We start from the raw sequence: 27,660 nt of genomic DNA, 5'->3' as shown, positions 1-27,660 counted from the left end.
GAGTCAAAAAGGCTCTCCTAGAAGAAGCACTTAGATCTGCCTGTCAGCAGGTCTGTATCTCAGCTGTACCTGTTCCAGATTTACTGTGTGCCTCTGACAGAAAATGATATTTCAGCTTTCCGTGGAGGGAAAAAGAGAGGGAGAGACTGCCATGGTAACTGGCTCTTAGGTACTTCCTACCTATGAACCACAACTTTACCCTGCATGAGCTACTGTACCCCTGCGGGGGAACTTAGGAATCCTTGGTATCTCTGAATATAACCCGCTACCTTTGAGGTAAACCCAGGCTATTTATAACCTCCGTGTATGCAGTTCTCCAAGGACTATATCCATTGCAAATCTACTTAGGAGTCTCAAATATCTGTCCATTTAATATAATTCTTCTTTGAGCTGAGAAATTCTTGGCCCACTTGAGGTATCAGAGCTGCTTTGTGCATAGCATAGCATAGCATTGGCTTAATAAAAGCTGTGTTCCTGCAAGATCTCTGAGGGTCTCAGTCAGATCATCTGTATGACTTGTTCTTGTGACGTGTCTTGCTTTGGTCTTGTGTTGTCCCTTGTTGTAAATTGAGCTAAAGAGCTCTTGACAGGGAGCTAGACAGAACCAGGCTATGGCAGATGTTAGGAATCATTGCCATTCTGATGCTGTATTTAGTCACTGGGGATGCTAAGTTTCCTTTTGGAAATTTAGCCTATCCTACAGCACTTAAAGATGAGCTACCTTGTTGCAAAGTTCTCAAAATCTGGTCCCTGGAGTCTCTGCCTTGGTTTAAATTGCCCTTCATAAGTTTCTGGCATTGTGAGGAGGTACAGAGCTTAGTTGTGATTCTACATCTCCAAGAAAACACTGATATAATTAGTGGTCACTGCAGATTTGAGGTGAGCTTTTTGTGCAGCTTTTAATAAACTTAGAGCTTAAAATGGCAGCACCCCTGAGAACCGAGCTGTCAGCTTGTGTCTGTCACTGGCACCAGCAGTACAGGACAGAGAAAATCTGATATGCTTAAGCTTCAGTATTTCAACATGGCAAACCCTGCTAACCTAAACACTGAGGGGGGAGCTGCATTCTTTGCTATGCCTAATCTCTGTATTTTGTTAAACATGCATTCCTGCCAGAACTTTATTGGACAGAACAATAGTGACCAGCTGGGCAAGTGACCCTGGCTTTTCTGGTCGGCAGAGGAATTCAGCATCTGAGAAGTTCAGATTCTCATGTGCAGCTTAAAGTGATCTGGATTTAGTTGCTTTTAATTATTAGCTGGCTGATTCATAAGGCTTTGTTTTCCACCCTCTTTCCGAAGACAAAGACTGTTTCCTTAAATGCTCAATATATATGCTATAGAGGTACACAGAGTCTGGGAACTGAGACTTGCAAGTTTTCTCTCTCTTTTCTTTCCCCTAAATAAAATGGGAATAGTAATATTTCCCTTCATGTAAAGGAAGGCTCTGGGGAGTATTTCACGAGGGTGTGGTTATATCTTAGAGGGAAAGCTACAAAATCCAAAATATTGTATATGAATTTATGCCGAAGTTTATAATAAATCTATGAATGATAATACTTGGCTCTTGTATAAACTTCCACTCTTACAGAATAGAGGTCATTGTGCTCCCTGTTTACTGCACCTCTCCGACTCTGAATGACTGGAATTGCTCTTTGGGAGCAAGTCTTTACCTGAGCTCTGCAGAGAAGGATCAGTTTGAAGGGGATGCTGAGGTGTAGGAGAGGGAGGTGCTGAGCAGGGCAGACTGGACTGACCAGTAGCAGAGGTTTGGGTGATGGCACAGGCTGAGGGGGTTTCCTGTCCCCAGGGTGGTTTTTGGGAGCATGGATGTGGGACATACCTTTAGAAGTAGCACTGACTGCTGCTTTGTGCTCAGGGCACAAATGCCTGGGGCAACGGGTATGACTCAAGAGCACCAGCCTTGGAGCAAAGGCAGCTCTGGGCTGTGATGCTGCAAACTTCTCCTGTTCCCATCTGAAGTACAGCAGAGAGCAAAAAGGCAAATTGGCTCTGTAGGATGTTACAGTGCTTGGCTTAATGCTGCTGTAAATCAGCATAACCTGCAGCAAAAGCTATAGCCTCCCTGCAGTGTATTTCAGGATACAGCACTGAGCCAAAGAGTTTAAACTATCACACAGTAAAATGCTGTCTCTGGGGCAGCTGTTACTGGAAGTCACTAATGTATATCACAAATGATACAAAAATTTTGGATTACAGAGTGGTAGGAATTCTTAGGCTGTCGGCCTGTGGATAAGCTTTGAATGAGTGTGCATTGCAAGCAGAAATAATAGGATCTCATATTGCCAAGCACTAGAAAAATACTTGAGGCCTGATACTGTAATTAAAACTCTGCTAAAACCCTTGCAAGACTGCTGCAATCAAACCCATTGTAAATTTATTTCAAGAACCGCAGCAACATACTAATTTTCTTGGGTAATGTCCTTTGAAACAATCAAGCTCTCTAATTATGTCTGTCAGGCCTTGCCAAGTGGTTCTTGGCATCTGAACTAGAAGGTTTTCAAAGTAGCTTCTGCAAATGACTGTGTAATTTTGCTGGAGGTAAACTTTCAGCTCCCAGGTACCATTTGGAGAAGTTGCTGCATAACTTTTAGGAAGGTTTGGATGAAGCTACACAGCTTCATCCACATCTGTACAGTGGCATGGAAGGAGGAGAAAAGTGGGAATGTGGAAATTATAGGAATCATCCCAGCGTGTCTCTTGAATTGAATGCAGTTAGAAACGGGGTTGATTTGTGTCAGACATTTGAGCTGGTGTCCTGGTTGAGCCTGGCAATCATCTTGTGTCTGCCTGTGTCTGGGTGATGGATTGGATTTCAACATCCCTGTGGAAGCAAGGTTGGCTTTGCAGGGCACCTCCAGGAGCTCTGATGTGTGGGGGTGGTTTAGGATTTGTTTTGTTGTTGTTGTTTGGTTAAATTTTTTTAACCAACCAGCCAAAAAACACCACTGCAAAGACCAACACCAAACCCCATACAAGCATTTGAGTGGAATCACACACACTTCCCATACGCATGTGGCTCAAATGTTGCCAGTAACAGCTGGATAGGTGAACAGGCTGTTCCCATGGACATACCTCCAGCAAGGAACAAGCAAGTTCAAGAGTTGTTCTGTCACTCCGTGCTCTGAGATTCTACCAAACTTTTTGTTTTGTGAATGAGAGTGGTTTCAAGTGAAACTCAAACCATTTTTTTCCTGCTGCGATGTGAGCCTGTCACAGCCGTTTAATGTGATGTTCAGCACTGCAGTGTTCATATATCCCTGTATACCTCCTTAGTAATGGCTCAAGTGAGTGCTGTGGCAATAGCAGCTGCTGGCTTTGCCTCCAGGGTGGCTCAATCTGGCACTGTTCTCTGCTGAGACAATGCATAGAAAAAATTCTCAAAACTGTAGTGAAAGTTGTACAGGAAAATTCTCATGTATGTTTGTATGAGGGGGGAAAAGCCATCACCAGGTTTGAGCTGCTGTGTATGAAGGCTGTTTGTGTACATACTTAGTGCAATAATAAACACAGTTTGTTGCTGTGTGTCATTCACAGGTCTGCTACCCTCAGCCAGTAAAGCAATAATAAGCTGTTTTTCCTAAACTATGGAAAAGGTACCAGAAATAGAGAATAACTGTCACCCATTGTTAAATTTCAGGTCATAATTGCTTATTTTAGTAAAACTTTTATCTTGCATGCTATTTGTGTTGCTCTTCATTCTCTGGTGCAAATGTGTATAAATAAAAGAAGAGGGGAAAAAAGTTAATCTCTCTTTAATGGTTTTGTCTTGATTTTGCCCCAAGCTTTTGTTAGTATTGTGTGTTTAATGTATTTACTGTCACCCACTCCTTTGCACACAAAGACTGATACCCTCTCACCAGTAACTCCAGACATTCCCATTCCCAGCAGAATGATGAGGGATGCCTGTGAAGCATTTGCTTTAGGAGTTTGATTCACCTGTGGGCATTAGTTGGCACTCTCACCAATTTGTGGTTAAAATGCTTTATGTTTTGGAGTTTTGCACTTTGCCGTGGTGGAGCAGTTAGGTTCCCCTGTCCTTTTGGATTGACAGGCAACTTTTAACTTAAACTACCACCAAAGAAACTCTGCAAACCCTCATCTAGTACAATTGCTGTACAATTCTGCACAGAACGGGGCAGGAATTTTTCTGACCAAATGCCTGTATCTCTCCTTCAGACCTCCTGCTGTCCCCTCTCTTGCTCAGTGCTGTTTTCTCCCCATCCGGTTTCCCACGTGTGTTCTCGGGAATGTTTCAAGGCAGTGTTATCATTCCTAAGGAATCTACTGTGCATGCACAGGCTATGGAGGGGTTTTTTTTTTCAGCTCTTATTACTTGGCCAAATCAAACCCATTTTCCACCTGGATACTGAAATGTAGATCTCCTCCCTTCCAAACAGAGGCTTCCAAAGCACTGAGGCACTGAAGCAGTTTTGTAGATTGCTCAAGAATTTTTTAATAATAGTGAAAGGTGTTAGTGTTTCCGTTCACAAGAGAAAGGCTTTCTTTTTTTAAGCTCTTTTTATTTCTAATGAACAAACTGGGTTTCAGCAGGGTTTAAAAGGAGAATACAAATAATTGTTCTTGGCTAGAAATGAGGTATGGTGACTGCTTCCAGAACCAGTGAAAGCTTAGGAAGTTGTGTTAAAAGCAGAGCAAACCTTTTACATTGAAAATAGTTAGGTACTTAGTTTGTTGCTGTCTCTTTACAGTCTGTCTGTAGACAGATATCAAAGTGCAGTGAGTTCTGTGTGATTAAAATACACCATCTGCTGAAGAGTGAGTTTAAAGCTTGGTGAGGCAACACCAGGTGTTCCCTAGCAGGGGTTTGGGACTACTGTGTGCAGAGAGCTACAGCAAACACTGTGGAGTTATTTTTTATGGCATTGGACAGGTGCAGTCAGGGGATTATAAGAGTTGGAGTGTGGAGAAAGGTGAAAAGGAGGCTGCCGGTACAGCAGATTGTTGTGCTGGAACTGCCTCATCCAAGCCATGCTGTTGTTGCAGGGAGGTTTCAATGAGGCCACTACTTAGTGCAGAGGAGGCTTTTTGGAAGGGCTGGTGATTGGCAACCAGGAAATGTTTTAGAGCAATTCATTGACATGGACACTGGGAAGGACTGGCTTGAGAGAGGCAAGGAAGAGAAAGATGTGATAAACTGACCACCCATGCATGTGGACGTTTGTAAAGGCTAGGGCTAGTTTGCTACACTAATGGTGATTCTGAAGAGTTTTAGCCTGTGCAAGTTGGAATTTATTAACTTTAAAGCTATTGATGCATCCTCCTGACTTAGCTCAGCTTCTGATCTTGCTCTCAATATGCCCTTGGATCAAAACTGGCTGTTGTAAAGGGCAAAATCAGCTCTCTGATGACAGAAGAGATCTCAGTTCTGATGTTCCTACTTCCCTACACATGAAACTCCCATGGGTGTGACTGGAACAATAGGATTATTTTCCAAATTATTTTTTATTGTAGTAACGCCCAGGACAGCCTTGTGCCAGACATGGCAGACATGGAATAAAAAGTTTTCAATTTAAATAGCAAATTAACACACAGGCTTTGGGGTTTGATTTTCAGGCTGATTAACACTTTGAATACCCAGGCAGAAAGGTTTTCCAAGGCTTTGTTTTCACTGCACTGGGTCCTATGTGGCTCATCCTGGGAACCTCTGAGGGTAACATCCTCATTTATCTACTGCACATAACACAGCCTGGTGTTCAGATGACCTGGCACATTGGCAGAGCAGTTACTGGAGGAAAGTGCTTTGCCCTTGAGGTGCTGACATGTTAGTGGGGTACAGCTGTCCCTGGAAGAATCTCCCTGGAGCACCAGCAGGAGTCTTGTCTAAGGCCTGGTGTAAATGCTGGGCTCATGAGTACCTGGGCTTCAGCTGCCTCACTGAACACATGTGGCTAATCTGAGAAATCTAAAAGGAGAAAGAGAAATCATTCATCTTGAAGTAAAATACGAAGATGGATTTGTCTAGACTGGCCTGTTGTTTCTAATGACCTCCTCCAGCACAGGAAACATTAGAAAATGGTAGGGTTTTCTTGCACTTGAGGAAGGGCTGTTTCCTTGGTGGTTTCAGTGGGGTTGTCACGTCTGGCTCTTTGGCATCACCTGAACCAGGAGAGATGTGCAGTACAGCTGAGCTTGCACAGCTGCTACAGCTTCACTCTGGGGAGAAGTGCTTTTGGATCATGAAATCCTGTTCCCAACAGTGATGGCAGCCACTTAGAAATGGCTGCTGTGTAGTTGCTTGTACAGCAGAGCCCATAAATTGCTTTACAAATTGCTGACCAAATTGAAGACCTAGACTGAAAAAATTGTAATGTGCCACAGGAAAAGTGGGCAGGTGGAAGAAGTGTTTCTGGAAAAATTGTGGACTCAGTTTACCTGACACAGCTGTTCGTACAGGTATTTCCAGTTGCATCCTAAGACCTGTGAATCTGAAGCTGATATTTAATCTGATACCTTTTTAATCTGATACCTTTTTTGGTTTTTGATGGCTTTTGAGGCTTGCTGCTCTGACGATTGAAAAACATAAGGAAAACACATCTGTATTGGACTAAAGGTAAAGCAATGTGCTGTCTGTGGGTTCTCTTTCAATACATTTTTTTTTTCTTTCTAGCTGTTAAAAGTATGTACCTATCTCCAGTGGTAGCAGTATCCCAACTGTTCAACTCCAAGAAAAACCCAAAACATGCACGTTATGTGAGCAGATTAACATCATGCAATAATAGGAAGCTTGATCGTGCCATCCTATTTATTTTTTTTTTATACACTCAACATTGTCCTTTTGACATTGCCTTTTGTTCTTGCTGTAGTTTGTGGTTTTTGGTGCCAGTATAATATTAATGAAAAACACTGCTTCTTTTAGGCCAAGTGCCTGTGTTCCTGTCATGCATGTGGCATTCATTGCTGCTGGTAAGTGCTGGGAGTTTGGCACCAGAGGGCTGAATGGGAGGCACAAAGATGCTCTGTTGTCTGTACAGAGCTCTATAAGCAAAAAAAAAGAAATAAATTTGGGAGCAGGCCCTGTCCAATCCCTGCAGATTGGCTGGTGCTGCAGATACAGGCTCTGTAGGGCAAAGGGTGGGAATTAAGGAGATGCTGAAACCAGCAGGAGCCTGATTTGTCCTTTTTGGAGGACTGAATTGTGCAAAATGTTTTGTTACAAGGGGAATTAAAGACAGCAATGGGCACTGCCTTTGGATGTTGGAGGAGCAGCTGTAGCCACAACAGGAGCAGTAGTAAAGCACAGGATGCTCTGACAGGGTCAGTGACTCCTTATACTGCTTTTCTTAATGTTTTCCTTTCTGCAAAGGTTTTGAGGACAAACACGTGTGTGTCAGTGCCCTGTTCTTCTACTTAAAATTCACACTCTATGTCTTGCTAAATAAAATTTAGAGTTTAATTTGGGATGCATTTTTGTAAACTCAGATACTGACTTTTATCAAAATTAGTCCAGTGCCATTAAATGGGGATCAGGGTCACTGTCCTCAGTGTAACCCATTCCAGATTAGACCATCAGAGGAGGACAAAGACAAGTGCCAAATGTAGACTTTGACCACAGGGATCTGTTTCAGACAAATAGTTAGTGTGCCAAATCCCAGCTCTCTACTTTCACTCAAGGTCTTAAGGATTTCTTTTTTTTTTTTTTCCTGTGATCCCATCCCTCTTTTCAAGTTCAGGCTCTTTAGGAATGAACAAACCAGTTCTATGGATGTATTCACAGTATGGAGGTGTTAGACCTATCTACAACCACACTATCCAGCTGTGCAAAAATGTTTAGACTCAGGTTCTTCTTTTGAAAGGCTCTAATTCAAGCAGCTTTTAATGTTGCAAAAATTACATACTCAGTTGTAATTGTGCATGATTTCCACGCTGCATGGATATCAAATGCCAAATTCTATCAAGTCATTCTAATTCAACAAAGACAGATTCCATGGATATTTTTTGTACATTTCCTCTTTCTTCCCTCTGTGAACACTGGAAACTACTGTCTTCTCCCTGACTGTGATAAGCTCATGGGAAGGAGCAGCAAAACGTTTCAGTGTGCAAAAGAATGTCTGTAAAAGCAAAGAACTTCAAAGGGGTGAAGCCCCCTTTTATTTCTGAACGTTCGGTCATGGACTAACTTCTTTCTTTTCCATGCTGAAGGTAATTAAGGTTCAGGTCAGCCATATTTATGGTTTGATTCAGTTGGAACATGTCACTGGCAAACTGAGAGGAGATGGATACTGGGTATAAATCAGAGGGATTTTATGCTGGAGGAATAGTCCTGTGTCTTCCTAGTCTTCCTCTGCCTTACACACACATGAAGAGTATGCAGGCACAGAGGGGCACATTTTGAATGTGATCAATCTGTTTGTGATACTACCTGCCTGGTCAGTGCTTAATCTTCATCTGCCTCTGTTCCATCCTTCATTAATATCAGGGCTGATGGTCTGCAGGTGGAACAAAAATGTGTAGTAGGTGAGTGTTCTTATCATCAGAGCCACTGCTGCAGTAGCTGCAGCAGCTGGCAGGTGCCTAGTGAATGAGTTTGAAAATTAGAGGAGGAATGTTCTCATGGCTGAAGCAGCTGAATGTGGCTCTGAGGAGCTGGATCCCCTCCTTGTCTCTGAAGAAGAGTTGTACGCATGTTCCATAACATTTAACTATGCTGCTTCTAGGTGTTTAATAATTCCTATAGGGAGAGGTTTTCCCTTAGCCCCTGTAACTTCAGTGGCTGCAGGAGGACAAGGTAAGCTGTTGTACGGTTTCCTACAAATTGAAGAAAGCTCAGCCCTCGAGGTAGTGCTTCTTGGAGGGTCATCCCTGCATAAAACAGAGCAAGGCAAGCACAGTTAAATGGGCTTGGCTGCAGAACTTGCTGGAGATTGAAGCTGTTGTGCAGACTGAACTGTGTTTTCCTCCTAAGGTAAAGATTCCTCTAGGACTAAACTCCTCCCAGCAGGCTCTGATAATCCATATTGTGTGGGAAGACTTAAGGCTGTTATTGGCAAGTGAGTATTTGAAGTGCACTAAGCACAGAACATATTGCCCCCCTGGGGAAGGGTTAAGCTATTGGGAGGTTCCTAGATAAATTGTCCCATCTTACTTTGCTAGCCAGAACTTATTTTTATGGCCACTTTGTTCAGACTCTTATTGTGGGGGTGGAGTGGTGATGTATGCAGAGAGATTGGAGTTCCTTCCAATCTTTGTCTGACCAACGTAGCGGAGTGGGAGACCTGGAACTTGTCTTATTCTTGTTCGTGCCTCTGGCTCTCTGCTGCTTCAAATGGCTGCTGCTGTCTGGCTTCAGAAACACCAGCAGCCTTCCAGTTTTATTCCTTTCCTAAAATGAATGGGCTGTTACAGAGGTTTTTCTCCCTTTTTTGCAAGAGTCAGGGTAACCTCCATTAGTGACTATGAAGTGCTCAGTGGGAGTAAGGCATGCGTAAAACATCAGTATTGACAACAAGATTACTGTGGCTTGTCATGGCTTCTGACTTGCTGGACTCTTAAAACTTTGTAATGGAGGAGCAGAATCTACTTTGAACTGAACCCTGCCATCATAAGCTTGTGTACAGCCAGCCCCTTGCCCCTGCCAGGTGGTCTTTCATGGATTCCTTAGCAATGGTCCATCTATCTCCAGGCAATCCTGAATCAATCCAACACAGAACATTCCAGTATTGTGGAGACTGTTGGTTACAATTGAATTTTGTAGCTGGCTCTTTGCTGAACAACGAGCTGGATGACAGCCTTGATCCTAAAACCTGGTTACCTGGGGAGAGCATGAATACAGCTAAGAACAGGGGAAGCATAAGCCCAGCTTGGCTTTTATCTGAGCTTTCCAGTAATATGTGATGGGATTGTTTCCTCTTTAGCCAGGTCACAGCAGTTAAGAGTAATCTGGTCACAGCCAACTGGATTAGCTGGTAAACTTGATCCTGATGAGAGTCAAAGCACATTCACAGAGGTGTGTATTTGTGAATAAGAAAGGAATAATGCAATTCTATAGAACTGGATGGTTCAGGAAGAGATACCCCAGAGCACCTGACAGCCTTTGATTCTGGATTTCTTGGCATGCAGGGGGTGAATTCTGCTCCTGGCCTCAAGGGAATATATAAATAACTAACCCCTCCTAATGCTGGGCTCCAGCACACAGTGTATGGATTGCTGTTCTGTTAGAGCAAATGGGATGCTGTACTATTTACACAGAGAAAAGGGCACAGTTTGCTTTCATTGAGTCAGAACGGCAACTTTTTCCCAGTGAAAGTCAGTGACCTTCTGATTTTATTGGAATTCCTTGCTAGGATTGCAGGGAAGTTGATAGCTCCAGTGAAAAATGTTATGAGGAAACTTGGGGAAATCTACCTAGCTATCAAAACACTCCTACTGTTTTCTGTGCCCTAAATGTTGATCTCTGCTAAGTATAACACACAGTGTGTTATCCTTATGGAAACAAAGAGATAATTCAGTGCAGTTGTTTACACAGGACAAAGCTTTAGGGCAAATCACAAGCATCAGAAATACCAACCTTACTGAGATACTTCTGTGATATTTATTGAGAGTGGGAAGGGTCAGTTTATGCCCAAACACATGGAACCGGTGCTGATGAAACTATCCTGCATGTTTAGTGTTCTCCAACTCTCAGAAAGAATTCTCTTCCTTCTGGCTTGTCCAGTTAACTCTACCAAACCCACACCAGATCTCCATTTTACTCAGCTCTACAATAGCACAAATGGCTTTGTGCAGAGCCCAGCTGGGAAGATTGTTGCTGTTGGGAGCATGGTGTGCTTGGAGGCCACGGATTTTGGGAGCTGGAGCCACATCCTTCAGTCCAGTGAGAGCATCAGCCCGCAGGTCCTGTGTGGGAAGTGATGCCTGCTGTCCATCTGTCCCTAGCAGCCCTGGGTTTGTGTGTGGTGCTGAACTGTCACCCCTCTGAAAGAGGTGATTAGGCAGGAATGCAGCCACCTTCATTTGTGAGCTGCACAATCCTGATTCACCCTGATCAGTTCAGCCTGGTGGTTCTGACACTGCTCAGTTTATGATCCCTTCTCCAGTGAAATGGAGCCAGCTAACAGCCTGGTGGCTTTTCTCTTGTGAACCACCTGGAACGTCCTCCAGGGACCCCCAGGATACAAAGGAGCTTGGAAAAAGGGAGCAGTTTGGACTGGAAAGAAGCAAACACTGCTTCTGGGGTTGGCTCTTTGTGTTGTGGTGTGAGTGTTTCTAAGCATTCACATGGATGGATGGATGGATGGATGATATGGATGGAGAGATCCCTTATGCACCCTGTGGGCTTAGGGAACAGTACTGTGCCAATCCCACTGGTGAGAAGGGAGGGAAGGTGGAGTTTCCTGTCAGTGCCTTTCCATCCATGAAATGATTGCTCTAACTATGCTGTCCAGGAATTAAGCTTTGATATGAGTGTGTGGCTCTTCTGGAACCTACAGTGTTTTAGCTTGGTTGTATGTTACCTTACACTTCTCCACCCTCTGCAGTCCCTTTTATCTCTCTCTCTGTTGGATTACAGGCTGTAAAAATGTCCAGAATCTCCAGGAGTGAACTGTGAGTCCAAATAAGCTTCTGTAAAGGTGCAGGAGGTTCAGAAAGTCAGTGGGATGCAGGCATGGCTTTGTCTCTGGTGCTTGCCTACAGAAGCAAACTGTACCTCCAGCTTTCTATGTAAGCCTGGGTGTCCTGTGAGATCCTCTCAGGCTGTTCCCCATGTGCTCTGGAAGGGGAGGATTTCTTGTGTCCTCCAGTGTCCAGATGCCTGAAGCCATCACTGCTTTTGCTGAGTCAGCAGAGAGCAGGAACCTCAGCATCTGCTGAGGGAGGGCTCTGCTTAACTTCCAAGTGGGAGTTTGGAGAATATCTCCAAATGGAAGATTTTGTTATTCCATTTAGCCTGAAGGGTCCACAGTAACGTCCTGAACCTACACAGTGAATATGATCAGATATCTGCTGGCATCAACACCCCCATTCCCTCTGGAAAAACACATTGTCAGCTGTGATCAAGACTGAGATCTCAAGTCTGTAGCCCCAGAAGGAGACTGTCTAAATCAGCAGCTTGCAGGCCATGATCTGCAGATCCTCTGTTGTCTGTGAAAGTCTTCCAAGGATTAAATAGGGTGTGAGAGGAGGGGGGTGTTTCTTTGGAAACAGCTGGAGGAAATGGACTAAGTGAAACTCCTCTCTCTGAGCAAGGACTAGTTCCATGGATGCTGCAGAACGTCATGTTAAATATGCTGGTGATGAGCATACATGAGATCCTAAAGGAGCTGCTGTTTGGATCATTCTGTTTGCTTGGTTGGAATATTCTTTTTGAATAAGTAACAATATATTCTCTGCCATCCTGGATGTGTGCCAGTTAAAGTCCTAAACCTTCCTTCCTAGCATCTGTATATAATATAAAGGGTCATTTATAATCTCAGTAAGCCATGATGGGGCCTTTCATCACGTTGTCTGAAGCCTGCTTGCATTCTGGAGGCTGTTCTTGCTGACTTTTGGCTTGCAAAGAGAAGTCTTGGGATGGTTTTGTCTGCCTTCTTTCTGTTGTAATCACTGTGCTATTTTATCTGCACTCAGTTCCAAGCTGTATGTCCTAATGCATCCTTGACTAGCTGTGTTCCTGTTTTTGTCTCACCTGCCTGCGTGCCACAGTAAAAAACCCTAAAAGTTGAATTTGTAGAAAAATTATGCTATTTATGGGAAGCCAAGTGTGTGATGTACCTTTCACTCCTGGCTGCAGGTACCTTTGTAACCAAACTCTTCTGTTGGTAAAGAGGGAAGTTAGAGAAATCTGTGTTTACATTTGATTAGCTGAGTATCTTTAGGGTCTGCCTTTTTTTTTTTTTTTCTTTTTTATGCTCACACTGGTGGGTTCTGCTTTAGAGATGAGAAGTGTGGTTCTTTACCACTGTCACTGTTCTCTCTGTGCTCCTGCTCGGGAAGCTGAAAGGTTGTCCCTGGATTTGTGTGAAGGATTTGTTACCCTGCCATGAGCAGTCAGTCCTGTTCAGCCTGGCAAACCTAGATGATGGCTTCAGGCAAGGAAAGCAATGCATGAAGAGCCTCGGAGAAGCTTCTCACTTCCTGTAGTGATTGATTCCTTTTATAACAGGTCCCTGAGCAGGTCATGTGAAGAAATGAACCTGGGAAGGTGTTGGGTTTGTCCCCACCCCAGTGTGCTGTAGAATGGGAGCAGCCTTTATTTTCAGCTGCTGCCCAAGGTGCTGTCAGGAGGTTGTAACAAGTTCTGTTCAGCACCTCTCTCCTCCATGAAAGGCTGTTCCCAGGCAGAAATTACAACCTGATTGCCAAATTCCTTGGACTTGCAAGGGGATGTGTGTGCCTGCTCTGCTTGGTCTTTAGAATAAGTTGTTAAAAATGTGAGATACTCACTGCTATTCAGATAACAGCAGTGTGGGGCTTGTTTGGAAAGAAAATCTATGCATTGCATTGAATAGGAGCCCTGGCAGATTCAGCCTTGTGTGTAGCTTAGAATAATCAACCTTTCTTGCAGTTTGATGTAGGCAGCCTGCACAATATTGCTTCCAGAGCCACACATGAAGTGCCAGGCTCCTAAACTGGTTGAAAATAATCCTTGAAGGAACAAGATGACGTTAAATTTGTGTCTATGCAAGGGAAGTCTAAAGAAGCTAATGATTGGTTTCCATTCTCTCCTTAGGAGTTGCAATTTTGAGATGCCATTGTCCATTAACCTGAGCAGATTGTCTGCCAGATTCCCTCTGGCAAGTCCAGAGTCTGCTCCTATCGCCTGCCTTTTTCTTCTGGGGTGTGTGGTGGTGTTTGCCTTCATTCACCTCATTTCCCTTCAGGAATATGAAGCTGTCTAATTTCAGCATCAGATATGAATGGTTGTGAGTGCAGTTGATGGGTTTTTTCCCATCTGACACACAAGTACCTTGTGTGTACCCAAGAAAGTGGGATGAGTTGTTTCCTAAGCCCAGAAAAATCAATAGTAGTGTGAAATGGTCAGTGTAGGATAATCCATGTACCCTGTAAACAGCACTTCTTCCCAGCTGCCTCTGGAAGAAGGCCAGAGGGACACACACACAAGCTATATAACATGTACAATTAAATATTTATTTGAATTTCTTTGACAAGCCAGAAAAAGTGATCTTAACATGAGGGGAGGCACACAAGTCCTTGATAATTATACTGTGATTTAAAATGTTCAGTAACTGTTCTGAATTTGTTTCCAGTATTTGTGCCCCTTTCGTACTCTGTTACATGTTGCTAGTGTGGATACTGCTGCTTCCTCCCTCCCCCGAACAATTCCTTCATTCCTCACATCTTAATGAGAAGTTTTGGTTTTCATGATTTCAGGACACATTATTCTGCTATTATGTTGGTAGGTTCTGTGCATGTGCAGGTTGTTTTACCTGACATGAAATACTTTTGTTCTGAGGCTCATGCACAACTGCTGTCCTTCCTATGGCTGGAAGTACTGGGCTAAAAGCATGTTCAGGATAAGTAAGGCAGGGCTGTGATTTTCCCAACCCTTCTCGTCCTCACCCTTTCTCCTGGCTGCTTTTCCTTCTGTGCTCAACTGGCAGTTCCCATGGCATGAGGAGATATTAGTCCTGTCTGCACAAACCCCATGACTAAGGCTTGGAGAGACCAAATGGCTGATTGCACCAAGTGCTCAAGTGAAATGTGAAGGAAAACTTTTCTTTGAATAATCACATTTTCAGCCTTTAGCTCCTGTTGTTTCTTCTGGTCTTGCTCCCTAAACTTCTTGTGGAAGTTGTGTTGAGCCTGTTAAAGGATCTGATGTCGTCATGTGATCTGAAACTTAATTAACTTTATATTTCCCCCCTTGTTTTGATGCTGCAAATGTCAGTAGAGACATTTGGGTCCTTGAGTGCCTGATCCCTATTTATAGAGCACAGATCCCTGACAAATCTGAGATACGTGGTTCTGTAAGAACTCCCTGCCCACCTGGGCTCACCTCAGGTGTACCCCCAGTCCACGCTCCCTGATGAGGAATCACAGGGGGGTTATGGCGAGCAGGAGCAGCAGTGTCTCAGGGAAAGCTGCACTGCTGATCCTTGTCACTGCTGCTGGGCTCGTGGCACTGGGCACAGAGCCACCCCTCCCTGGGTGTCCCAGCGTTCCCGGCCGGCTCTAGCCCAAGGGTCAGCGAGCAGCCCTCTGGCCCCGTGTGGTCCTGGCATGTGTGCCTCCTATTCATGGAAATGGGAGCTATCCAGAGAGCAGGCATTCCTGTGGAGATGGGAGGGGAATGCAAAAAGGGGGAAAAACCAACTAATGCTGTAAAATGGCATGTTCTGGGGAAATCAAAGTGACATAGAGGAGCTGGTTTAAGGAAAGAGAAGGAGATGTGCGGGTGCATTTCCACTTTGAGTTTTGATGTGCAAGGTTGAGGAGTCACTGTGGTGCTTGAAGGGATCAGCTCCATTGAGGGCTCTTGCATTAAGATAGATGAGGAGCTGGGACTCTGGCTCTGGTTCAGCAAGCAATGCTTACACAAGCACTGGGTGTGTTTTGGAGCACAAGCTGGTGTTTCCACGTCCCACAGTGACCCCAGTTCTGATCCCCAGTCAGTAGGAAAGTGACTCTCAAACCTGTTAACTACACTGATGTACAAAAAAGCATCACAAAACATTCCACACCAAAATATTCACAAAAATGTGAACCAGTATTTGGCAAAGATGAGCAGTGCTTGCAAGGGGAAATGAAAGTATCCTTTTTTGTACCCCCCTCAGGTGTACCAGTGGAACTTAAAACTTTTTTTTCAGAGAAGGTCCCTGAATGGTCTCTAGGTCCAAATTCCCTGTGCTGACACTGAAGTTCCTTCTGTCTCATACACCTTGAAGTGAGGGGTCTGTCTCTTTCTCTCTTGCCAGTGTGAGACACTTGTCCCTCCCACCCCTGCATTTTCCTTTGCCCATTTTTAGTCAGTAACTTCAGCAGGACAACAACAGGACTTGTTCAGCACCCATCTTGTTTGAGCCCTGCTGACAGAGAACTCTGCCACACCAAAAGGCAGAATTTTCCAACTCTGCTGTCGTTCAGAATGGTGGGAGGCTGGGGAATGATACCATAACAAGCAGGATGGAATTAAGACCAGTACAATGGGAGCTGACTATCAGGAGATTTGGAATACTTATTTTTATTTTTTCTCAAGTCCCATTGTTTCTGATAAGGCACAGAACTAAATTATGCACTGTAAAACTCTGGCCTCTGACAACCAAGCAAGAGGCATTGCTGGAGCTGTGGTACAGGTTGGCAGGAGCTGGGAATCTTTCTGCAGCTCTTGGAAGGAGAGGGTGGGGTGAGAAGTGAAGACTGCAAGTTAGCCTGGCCATGGCTGGCAGAAGAAACCACTCCACCCCCAGATTCTTGTTTTTTCTGCAGTCTGGTGTGTGTTGGCTCACTGGTTGTGGCTCTCTAATGTGTGTCCTTTCCTCTCTGCAGGCACTGGTGTCACTACACGGTCACAAGGACGGTCTCCTGCCAGGTGCAGAACGGGTCAGAAACGGTGATCCAGAGAGTTTATCAGAGCTGCCGCTGGCCAGGACCTTGTGCCAACTTAGTGAGGTAAAAATCTTCATGTGTCATGTTGCCCAAATCTTCCTGCCCTTCCCCTTTGGTTGGTTGGCTGGTGAGGGCTGCAGAGAGGGCTGAGATCAGAGGGTCAGGTGGGATGTCCTGCCTTGGGGTGCTGTGACTGAAGAGGACTGGTGATAACTGCATGATAATGACAGGTGAAGGTAAGTGTAGCATTGCTTCCAATTTTAGGAGCTCTCTAAACACAGACAGGGTCTAATTTAGAAAGGAGATTTTTCCATTGTTTATTCAACGCAAGGTGAAGGTTCCCACAAATCAAGCACACCGAGGGGTAAAATATTACATTTTTTATACAGGAAAGTTTACATGAACCCACTTGTCTAATATACAATCTCCAGCTACCTAATGCCTATTTATTTGGATGATTTAATCTTACACAAGATGCTTGAAACATAAAGTTCTTTTTTCATTAAGCAACTTCTAGTGTAGAAGTTATGTGACGACATCAGTTACATTTACAAAAGGGGAGAGAATTCAGCCTGGGGACAAATAGTTCAATTTAAAGACATCAGTATTAGGACAAGTTATGTGAAACAGTTTAGCTCAGGCTGTAGTGCCAGTTTGTGCTTCTCTACACAGGAGGTTGCTGCTGGTCAGGCATTAAAGCAGATAAATGTTCAGTGTGACTGGACAGAGTGAGCAGGGTTGCTGGATCAATGGTTCTGTGTGACTTGTTGGTATCAAGTCCCTGTATTCAAGGCTGTAGTGGTAATACTGATCACACACTGGAAAGTTGTGATCAAGTCTCTTATAGGCAATGAGGGACAAAGGTAATGTGCCCTGTATCTTTCAGGGTGGAATTCCTTTAGACTTCCTGGATTTCAGTACCCTTTAAAGACACATCAAAACAGAATGTCCTCTCCTCAGACAAGAAACAAAGCTTAAAGACAGCTAGGTGTCAAAATCTTGCCCTGAGCCTGCTTTGCCTTTCAGTCATTTATAGTCTTGGAACCTACATATAAGAAGGAAAAGAAAGTGTGAAATAGCTGTCCCCAGCTACCACCTTTCAGTAAAATGTCTTTGCGTTGCAAACTTTGCCTTCTCTGGAAGGCATTCTCAGAGCAAAATAGTATTACCATCCATCTGGGAATTGGGGCAAAAAAAGCCATTGTGCTCTAAATTTGCACCTAGCTTCTAAAACAATTTCCTAAGTAGACAAGCCATAACTTAGCTCACAGAGCTCAGTCATTTTGTTACCAATTCACCCACAGGGCACTGGCTGTGGTCCTCCTGTAGTTGATAACCTGGCCAGAAGGTGACTGCAGGCTGAGACCCACCTCCCTGTTCTTGTGACACTTCATCTAGAATTCACATCTTGCATGGGGCTGTTCCCATTGTTGGGTCTCCAGTTTCCACTTGGCCAGTGGTCAGTCTCAGTTTTTTCACTTGTAATACATCTGCTTTGGTGTCTCTTTGGTCTTTATGCAAGGCTGTGGTTGAAACACTTCATATTTTACACTGTCATGGCCAAACTTCTGTTGAAGCTTTTTAATTTCCCAGGCTTTTTAGGCACATAATTGTCATTAGAAACTTGTGAGCTTTCACCTTGTCTCCTAAACTTGCCAAAAATCTTACTTATTTTTCATTGTTAACATAACTGGAATTTCATAAGAACCAAACATTTGATCATGTTATTATTAAAATTCTTTTTGTGGGCCCCTGCAGTTGATTGATGCCATTGATTCTTACATTAACCCAGAGACTTTAGGAGCAGTGTGTGCTGTTGTGACATTGTTCATGGAACATTTTCAGTTTCAAATGTAGTTTTGTTTGTTTGCCCGATGAGTCCAGTTGTTTGGAGACAATGCAGAACAGCTGCAGACATCTCAATTTTTCTTTCTGTGTGCAAATATCATGGAAAGAAGCTGGGGTTATTAAATATTCAAGATCTCAGCTGGTGAAAGCTCAGCTAACAGGAGCTGCGTTTTTGGAAGATGATCACTATGGAGAAACCTTCCCGAAGAGATGGAAGGACATCAATGCTCTGTTCCCTTTGAGCTGGGAGGAAATGCAGGACAAGAGGATGGAACCCTTCCAGGGAGATGTTTATAATGTCTGCCTTCTAGCCACACATTGTATGACATTGTTGCATAAAGTAGAGAAAGACCCTGCACCCCTTTCCCAAGGACCTCTCAAGAAGCTGCTGACAAAATGCTGGAACTCATCCACTTATCAGTGGCAAAACAAGTCCTTGATAATTTCCTCTACTGCCACCAACTCAAATTTACCCCAAGAAAGAGTAACTACAAAGGTGGATCGTCTGAGGTCCTGAGAGCTAAATGGGCTGTTGGATAAATTATCCCCAGCCAAGACATCTTTTATTAGTGGTTGTTTGTTTTCAGCAATGCACCTGACTTTGATAAGAGAATGAAAAACAGCTGCTGAAAACAGTGGATCTTGTGGTATGTGACTGCTGTGGACAATGTTTGGTACCCCAAGCCAGGCTGTGTGGTTGAGGTGGTGTTTTCTGAGCACACAGCAGCCTAGCACTATTTTGTTGCCAGCCCATAGGGATGCTTGAAGTGGCTTTCTTTTTAATTGGAGTCTGGTTGAAGTTCTAAAACAACTTTCTTTAAAAAATACTTTGTCCTCCTCTCTCACCAAAATGAGCGTGGTCTTTTCAGGAAACACCAATCTCTGTCCTAATTCAGGTAAATACCATCTTGTGTTTTCAGATGAAAACTCCTTGTGTATAAAGGATAGAAATAAGAAAACCAGTTCCCAAAGTCAGGAGGCAGTGTAGTGCCTTTCCTGTTAAGAAATTGGCTTCAAAGGGGCTTATAAGTGTTTATCAGCCATCAAGCTGTACAACTTTCTTTGACAGGTCTCTGAAAATCCCTGCAGAAGATGAACCTTGTCTGTACCAGCCTCTCTTTTTGGGATTTCTGGAATAGGCTAGGTCAGGCTTGTTCCAGGTCTGGTAGTGGCTAAAAGTGTTCTTGGTCTCTATATCCCTGCAGTTGTTTAAGTAATATAAATATATATGCTTTTCTTTTGCTAAAAAAAAAGTAAATTTAAAGTGTCTTTTGGCCCTCTCCCATTCTCTAGAGAGATTTGTGTTGCCTGAGCTTGAATCGAAGGGCACATGGTGTTCTGTGTTACTGTAAGCAATGCAAAATGTCAGAAAGCCATTGGCACCATTTTGGCTTTATAGTGTTGCTCCCAGCTGTGATTTGAAACAAACTGTTTTCATCTCCTTGTTTACAGGGAGTCAGCCATATCTGGGAGAGCTTTCATTCTGCCAGCACCCGTTATCAGGCTGCTCACTAGCAAAAGGGATGTCAGCCAAGGAAAAAGGCATCTCTCAGACTCGTGGTGACAGCTGAGAGGGGCTCTCTGCTACAGAGACTCCGCTTACGAGCAGACATCGGTGGGGCCAGACGAGGATTTAATCCCTTTCCTGTCTCCCATTCACTCGTGTTGGGTTTCTTTCCCTTACTGCACAAATTGCAGCTCAGGGTCAAGCCTTTGCCAGAGGAGGATCTGTGAGATCCCAGCCTTGCAGCCCTGGCTATGATATGTCCTTGCTGTCCATTCACTTGCTCCTGGGAAGCTGCAGCAGAGCTGCTTTAGCAGGAATGTCATCATCTTGGCTGGGCTGGGATGAGCTGCTCCGGTCTTGCCCTCCACCCCAGGCTCTTTATTTAACTTGGGTGCTGAGTTACTCTGGAGCAGTCTTGGCTGGAGGATTTCCCTCAGCAGATCTGTTCTTGAACTCTCTTCATTTGCGCAGTGAGGCTTCGGCTCCTGTGTGTCACAGCTGTGCCTTTGCTGTGTCGTGCTCCGGGGAGCACAGGCAGCTCTCCAGCAGCCTGGCTGAAGCTTCTGGGCTACCTCAAACTCACGTGCCATTTGTCTGTCTGAAGGAAAGCACAAAGTCCCTACCTCAGGTTTCAATGGAAACCTAATCTCTGGTTCTTTACTGCCTGCATGGTTGTCCGCAGCTCCCAGTAAACCCAGGCATCCAAATTATAGCCCTTCTCCTCAGTCATCTTTTTGCTGCAGCAGCTGCAGGGTGATGCCCAGTCCTGCCCTGCTTGGGACACTGCACTCCTCAAGGCCCACTGAGAAGGGGGTCTTGAAGGCCACGCAAGGATTTGAGACCTACTTTCAGTTCTGGAGCTTTTGTGACATCCTGTGCCTTCAGACCAGCAATGCTACCTCATCTGTAAGAAGAGGACAGTGATGCTTTTATGACACAATAGGGCAGCTTCTTGCTATTCTTTAGTTGGCCAAAACCAGCCTACTTTTGATTAGAATACTTGTGTATGATTGTTATGGTCAGTTAAGTAGTGTCTTGGGAGGTAAATGGATGGGATGAATGACCTTGGCAGATCATGTGCTATTACAGCCTTCAGAAGACAGATACTTTCTGCTTCAAACTGTTGTTGCTGTGAAAATCGCCAGCTCATCTCTGGAAATGTTATTCATTTGTGGCAGGATATTCCAGCTTCTCTCCTGCTTTGTCCCATCCTTGAAAATGAATGTTCCCAGCAAGGCTGTGTGTGTTTTTATCCTGCTATGCTTTGCTGTACTCCATGGTCACAGAGCTGTCTCACTTCAGCTTTTGAGTCTCCTGTCTCTGCAACATTTTTTGCCTTCAGAGACTTTGAAGGTTTTCCAGGAAACCTGCAGCTGGGCTTGTCCATATACAGGGATGGTTTTACCTGGTCTCTTACTTTGATAAGAGTCATTGAAACTCCAAACATTAAGTTATTCATCTGTTGGCTTTAAACTTCACTCAGAGGTGGGAGAGATGGAAGGAAGAGTGTTCTTGCAACACAGCAAATCTGGGCTGTGATGCCCTTTCCAGGTGCCTGTCACTGCCTGTTTTATTTTTTTATTTTTTTATTTCAGTATTGTAGCTGGTTTGGCTTATCACAAATGCTCTGTGCATTTAATGTATGCAGGCTACACGTCTTGCATGGATCATTCTTGTTTGGTGTTCTTGAATGCTGTGTTTTCTTTTTTCTTGTTCTTTTCGTTTAAATTGAACACGTTACTGCTCCCAGAGGGATTTTACAAGCTAGTTTGTAGAATAACAAAGAAGGAATTCTGCAGGCTCATCCAGTTTGGTTTTCTGTGCTTTTGAAAACTCTGTTGCTACAGGGTCAGTAGGAGAAGTTGGGGATCTGTCACCCAGGAGATTGGCCTGTAGATGATGTTTCCCCTCAGTTTCAGAACTAGTAATGCCACAGGGAAATCCTTCTCTTTTTCTTGCTTTCCAGTCAATTGAATAATAAATCCCAGAGTTTATTCCAGTGCATTAGGATTGCTATTTGAAGTCCTGTTACACATAAACTCTTTTATGTGTTTAATTCCCTTACGACTCTGCATCTTGGAGGAAAATGTGCTTGGAAAAAGGCATCTGCTCTCCAAAGCACACATGGGATATAAATGCAGGATGAACAGTGCTCCTACAAGCAGGACAGACAGAGGCTCTGGGTGTCTAGGATTAGAGCTGCAGCACAAAGGGGCATTCTCAGCTTTGAACAATGGCTACGTGGTGCTGGCTGGGCACAGGTGGAGGATCACCTGTTTCAGGGGTTGTGCTCAGGCTGCTGATTGAAGCCTTTTGATCTTGCCCAGCTATTCTCTGAGCACTCCTCCCTGCTGCAGTGCTGCTCTGCAATAGCACTGACATCTGATTGTTAATAAAGACAGGAGCTGATGATTGCTCTGTGGTGGCATAGAAACATCTGTCTCTGTGTCCTTGGCCTTTTTTCTTTGGACTGAAACACTGTCAAGTATTGCTGTGGACATGCAGGGCATGGCAGGTTGATAAGTTTGTTTTCTGGGTTGAATCTTTGCTAAGTTGTTTTAACCAGATGTACTCAGAGCTAAACCAGAGTCTTCTTCCTCCCCATTGGCAAAGGCAGGAGACACAATAAGCTCCAACACTCCTGCTGCAGCAGGTTGGTTGTTTTTTAAAATCTGGTGATTGCAGGAGTATATTTGAAACTCCTCTGGTTATGTTGTTCCCTGGGGAGCTACTGTGTTTGTGGTAGGGAAGCTGGAAGAGCTGGGGCTGCAGAAAAAAAGAGCACAGGTCTGATTCCCAGTGATGATCTCTGCCATGCCTGTGAGTGAAAATATGATGGCAAAGGTGTTTCTTGTCCCTGCATCAGCTGTGGCACTGGTTTGAGGTGAAGTTGTCATGTCTGTGTCACACAGAGGAGCTGCCTGGCATAATCAGGTAGGCTTTGAGGGGATGGTTATGATGGTCTGTGTGGGTGTAGTGGTGTTGGGAAACAAATATATATTTGATAGCTTCTTGGATCTCTTAAACTTCCTTCTTTCCAAGTGCTTTGAGATATAGTTACCAAACCTGGCAGATTTGAAATCTGATTTCAGAACACTCTGATTTTCTGTGGGGAGTTGCAGGGATTTTGCATGTCTGTGAATCAGGGTGTTGGTACCAAGAGTTAGAGGAACTATCAAAAGATTTATTCTGAGTGCCTTTTGATGCACTTGTAATGAAGATGAGGTCCCTGGAAGACAAAATGGCAGTTATATGTATGGGGTTGGACCCACTGGGTTGCTGCCTGGCTTCAGTGCCATGAGAGAAGTAGGCAAAATGGAGCTTGCATTCCTTGGTTTCTGGATTGCCAGTCAAAAAGGCAAGTTCATTCATCTTGTGATCCTGAAACCCATCAGTAAGTGATGGTGAAACTTTCAACCTGGGGCTTGGATAAAAATGAATAGAAGCCTCTGGGGGTCACTGAGGTCTCCTTGGGCACAAACTGCAACAGCTGAATGAATCAAAGTAACAAAACCTTCTCTTGTGATGTGGAAACGAGTTTCACGCCTTCCCTCTCATGTGATCTTTGTGCACAAACAGCTTTGTTTGTGAGTGTCAAAGGGCAGGGAAAATACAGAAAGGGTGAAGGTATTTCCTGTGAGTGACAGGCTGTCCTGCTTGGGTCATTGCAGAGATCACTCCTGTCTCTTTTGACCTGATTTTTGAGGCTTTGATAGAGAAATGTCACACTCTTCCCCTTTCTTGTGTCATGTCTGCCTGTTGTGTTCAGTGACACTTCCTTGAAAGCAAGGGGGACACGTTCTTGTGTGCTGAGGAGTGAGACTTGGCTGCCACCCCTTGCCGTGTCCTGACCTCTCTAGTACTTATAGCTTTGTACCTCCAAATAGCTTTGTACCCCCAAACCAGTTCACCGGTCAGCTCATGCTCCTTCCCCAAGTTACCACTTCCTTAGCAGTCACTTAGAGCCACAAGCAAGGGATGCTATTTCCCAAATGATAGTTGTGTGTGGACAAACTCGTGTAGCTCATCCTGCAGGGATCAGGCAGCTCCAAGAACAGCCATGTGTTGGCTCTGGTCTAGGAACAGCACTGGCTGCTGGTTGAGCTTTCTTGGCTCTTCCCTGGGAGTTGCCCCACTCCCTGGAATATTGTTGTGAAGACTCAGCAAAATCCCTGGAAATTACTCCTGACTCTTGCAGTGGAGTGGCAGATCCTGGTGGTTTGCTTCTCCATTAAGTGCTTGGGGTTCTCCTGCTGAAGGGAGCTGTGTGTGCTGAGCACATCCTTTGGCTCCCTGGGGAGCAGAGCAGTGCAAGGCTGTGCCTCCTCCAAACCTCTTCCACACTGCCTTGGCAGATATTTGTGCCAGTGTTTGTGGCTTGAGTGCCATCCGAGGGAAAGCCTTCCCTATTCCTTTTTGCTGCCTCTTGTGCTCTCCACACGTTTTCATTCAGGAACTTCTGATCTTTAACAGGTATCATCCTTCCCTCTCCTTTTCCATATATTTTTTTCCATCTCCTTCAGTTGCAACACTGCAAGCGTCAGATGGTGGTGATGCTTTGCTAAAGGTGCTTTCTTTGCTCCCCTCCTGGAATAGCAGTCAGAGATCTGCATGATGTGATGCCATAGGTCACAGCAGACGTTGCCATGTCACAAAATTGAGGAAAAATGATGCTATGAAGAATGGGATAACTTTGAAACAAATTGGACTTGCAAGCTGGGCCCACTTAAGATACCTGAGTGCATGACGCTGAACAGAGCTGCACATGTCAGGACTCCTCCAGGGAATTCAGGGTGGGTGGTAGACTGTGACAGCTGAGCTCCATGCTTGTCATGCCCTGAGAAGTCCTCCCTCATTTGAGGATTAAACTAGAGCTACTTCCCTGACACAGAACTGCTGCCAAGATTCCAGTCTGGCTCAAGCCACTCTCCACACTTCATAATGAAGTTTGAAAGAGTTTTAACATCTTGGTGTTGGCAGAAACATGGTTTTAAAATCACGGTGTGGTTGGAGACACGCTGGCTCTGGACACTGGTAACAAGGCTGGAGACTTTCATCTGAGGGTCAAATCCAGCTGCTGTGTTAGTGACAAAGTCATGAACTTCTGACTGACGGTTCAGGGCTTACGTGTGGAAATGTGTCTGGAGTCCAACACCAGGGCTGGGAGCTGGGAGACCTGGCTTCAGTTCCTGGGCTTTGCCAGAGCTATTCTGAGAGACCCTCAGCAAGACACTTAAACTCTTTGTGCCTTAGGTCTTTTTTTTTTTGTGAAAAAGCACTGAAGGTCCACCTACATCAGCGTGCTCCAAGTCCTCAGACTCACGCGTGACTGTGGACTCCTGGACACCTCTGGATGCAGAAGAGCAAAGGAATAGGTGGGATGAGCTGGCTCTGTCCAGCCCATACCAGACAAGTGCCTGGATAACAGCTGTGGGTATTAGCAGTGACTGGTGAGCTTTTTGGCAGTTCCAAGGGCGAGGACATCATGTTCTCAGGAGACAGTGCTGCTCTGCTGTCTCTGGCTGAGGCTGTTCCCAGGGCAGGCAGCCCCGTGCTCAGGATCAAGCTTATGCAGCCCCACCTCTCCAGTGGCTATAGGAGAACTTAGTTTCTGTGTTTGGCAGCTGGCACAAGTCATCAACAAACAATTTCCTGAGAAACTCACTTCCCAAAGACTCTGCTAACCACAGATGAGCTGTGCCCTTATTTCCAAGACACCGTGGGTAGCTTCTCCTGACAATCTTTTGTTACTTCTCTTTGCAGTAGCTACCAGTCACTGCAGTGCTGTCCTGGGTGTACACCTGCCTCCCCTTGGAGTGGTCCTGGATGATATTCATGCAATCTCCACCTGTTTTCCCCCTGTGCCCAGCTGATCCCGGGGCAGTGTTCTGTCTCCTGCTGGCTCTCGGCAGGAGGAGCCTCTTCCCCAGGGACAGGGTGCTCAGGGCTTGTGTCTGCCTGCCTTGGAGAGACAAGCATAAACTGCAGCCTGCAACACTGTAATCCCACAGCTTCAGACTCTCCCTGTGTGTGCCAAATTCTTTTGGCTGTTAAACAAGGGTAGGAATTTCGAGGGGAGCTTGTAGAGTACAAACTTCTGTGTTTGCTTTTAAAAAGCTTCATGAGTAGCAGCAGTGACTTGTTTGGCTGTATACTGGGAAAACTCTGAGTTGCCAGCTTTGACGTGCTGCTGTTTTAAAGGAAAAGTCCCTTATGCAACTGTCTGTTTTGTGTTGACTTCAGAATCACTGAGGCCTTGCACAGCCCTGCTGTGTCTGCAGGTCATCCTCCAGTTCCCAGAGGGGCATGGCAGTGCTCGTGCTGTAACTGGGACCCTGGGGATGCTGTGCTGCTCATGGAGCTCACAAACCTGTCCTGCAGAACCTTGCCTGTGGTCCAGAAGAGTGTGACCCTATTTCAGATGAGAGGAGAATTGAGACACAGGTCAGACAGCTGGGAAAAAAGGCTCCATGACGGTCACTGATGTTGTCATGTTGATGTGTTGGTACATCCCAGGTCTGAATGGTGGGGAAAGGGAAGGCACCTGGGAGATGGGAAACTATTACTGCGGAGTGAGGAAAGGCTATTGCCAGCCTCTGTTCAATGTCACAGAAGTCGACATGAAGGGAGAGTGTGGGAAACAAGTCATCATCTCTGCTACATGCAGGACTTGGTAGTGGTGAGATCTCCACAAAGCTGCTGGTGGTGCCTGTGGGAGGAGAGGTGTGGGGAAGAGCCAGTAGAGCATGAGGGCTTAAGGAGGAAAATAAAAGCTGTTGAATCAGATCCATGCTCTAATAAATCCTTGCTGATATTTTGTGTGACTCTTTTTTCTGTAGCTGGGGTTGGCTGGGTGCTCCGGGGTATGTCCAGGTGGGAAGATGTGCTATGAATTAGTAACAGCACTGTCCTCGAGCAGGTGGCTGTATTGTGCTGACTCCTTGTTTGTGTTAGTTACAGGACTCTCATCAGGCCCACCTACAAAATGTCCTACAGAACTGTGACCACGCTGGAGTGGAGGTGCTGTCCTGGCTTCACGGGGAGCAACTGTGAGGAGGGTGAGTTTTCCAGCAATGCCTCTATCCTTATGGAACAGCAAGGATGGACTGGCTGCCTTGAGCTTGGGTTTGTTCCTTGATATGTCCTACACCTCCTAAACATAGGAACAAATCACCTGTTCCCTTCATTCCCCGTTGTTATCTGAATGTCACACGCAAGCTCTGAAAGCTGGTTTTGATAAATGGATAATTTTAAATGCCTGCAAACAGGCCTGAACAGGGAGGGGCAAAGAAATAAAGAAAAGGGAATCAGACATGGACTGTTTAGAGATGTGCTCATGCTTGGCATCCCTGTCGTGTTCAGAAAATGTGCTTTCTCCTTTTCATGTGTTATCTTCTCTCTGTCCCTGTTATCACTATCAGTTGCTGTGTCCAATAAAAGCTGGTCCCTGGATGGCTGCTTCTGAACATTTAATGGCCATAACATATGCACATAAATAATGTGTGCTCCCAGGGAGCTTTGAATCAATACCTTTGGTTCCCCTTTCTACCTGCTCCTTGACTTATTGGTGCAACATTCATGTTGCACAGTGCACGTGAAAGCACAGTTCTCTCCACACAGAGGAAAACACAGGGCTCCTTCCAGAGCAGGATGAAAAAGTATTTTACTTTTTAAATCACAATAATGAACATGTTTTACATTTTCTTTTCTAACACTTTCTACTTTAACTGTCACTTCTGGGGGTTTGAAACAAACAAA

General features: G+C 44.9%; 1 protein-coding gene across 1 annotated transcript in view; it reads left to right on the top strand.

The window, feature by feature from the left end:
• COL26A1 (collagen type XXVI alpha 1 chain) overlaps window positions 1-27,660 on the top strand; it is a 160,991-nt gene that overhangs the window by 7,863 nt on the left and 125,468 nt on the right. Inside the window, exons 2-3 of the mRNA XM_062507127.1 lie at window positions 16,488-16,610; window positions 26,857-26,960. Coding sequence (XP_062363111.1) covers window positions 16,488-16,610; window positions 26,857-26,960 — 227 coding nt within the window. The remainder of the gene's footprint in view (window positions 1-16,487; window positions 16,611-26,856; window positions 26,961-27,660) is intronic.

The sequence above is a fragment of the Cinclus cinclus genome, chromosome 22 (assembly GCF_963662255.1).
Source record: "Cinclus cinclus chromosome 22, bCinCin1.1, whole genome shotgun sequence".
Classification (NCBI taxonomy): Eukaryota; Metazoa; Chordata; class Aves; order Passeriformes; family Cinclidae; genus Cinclus; species Cinclus cinclus.
Note: the sequence above shows the minus strand (reverse complement) of the source record. Positions and strands in the feature narration are given on the sequence as shown.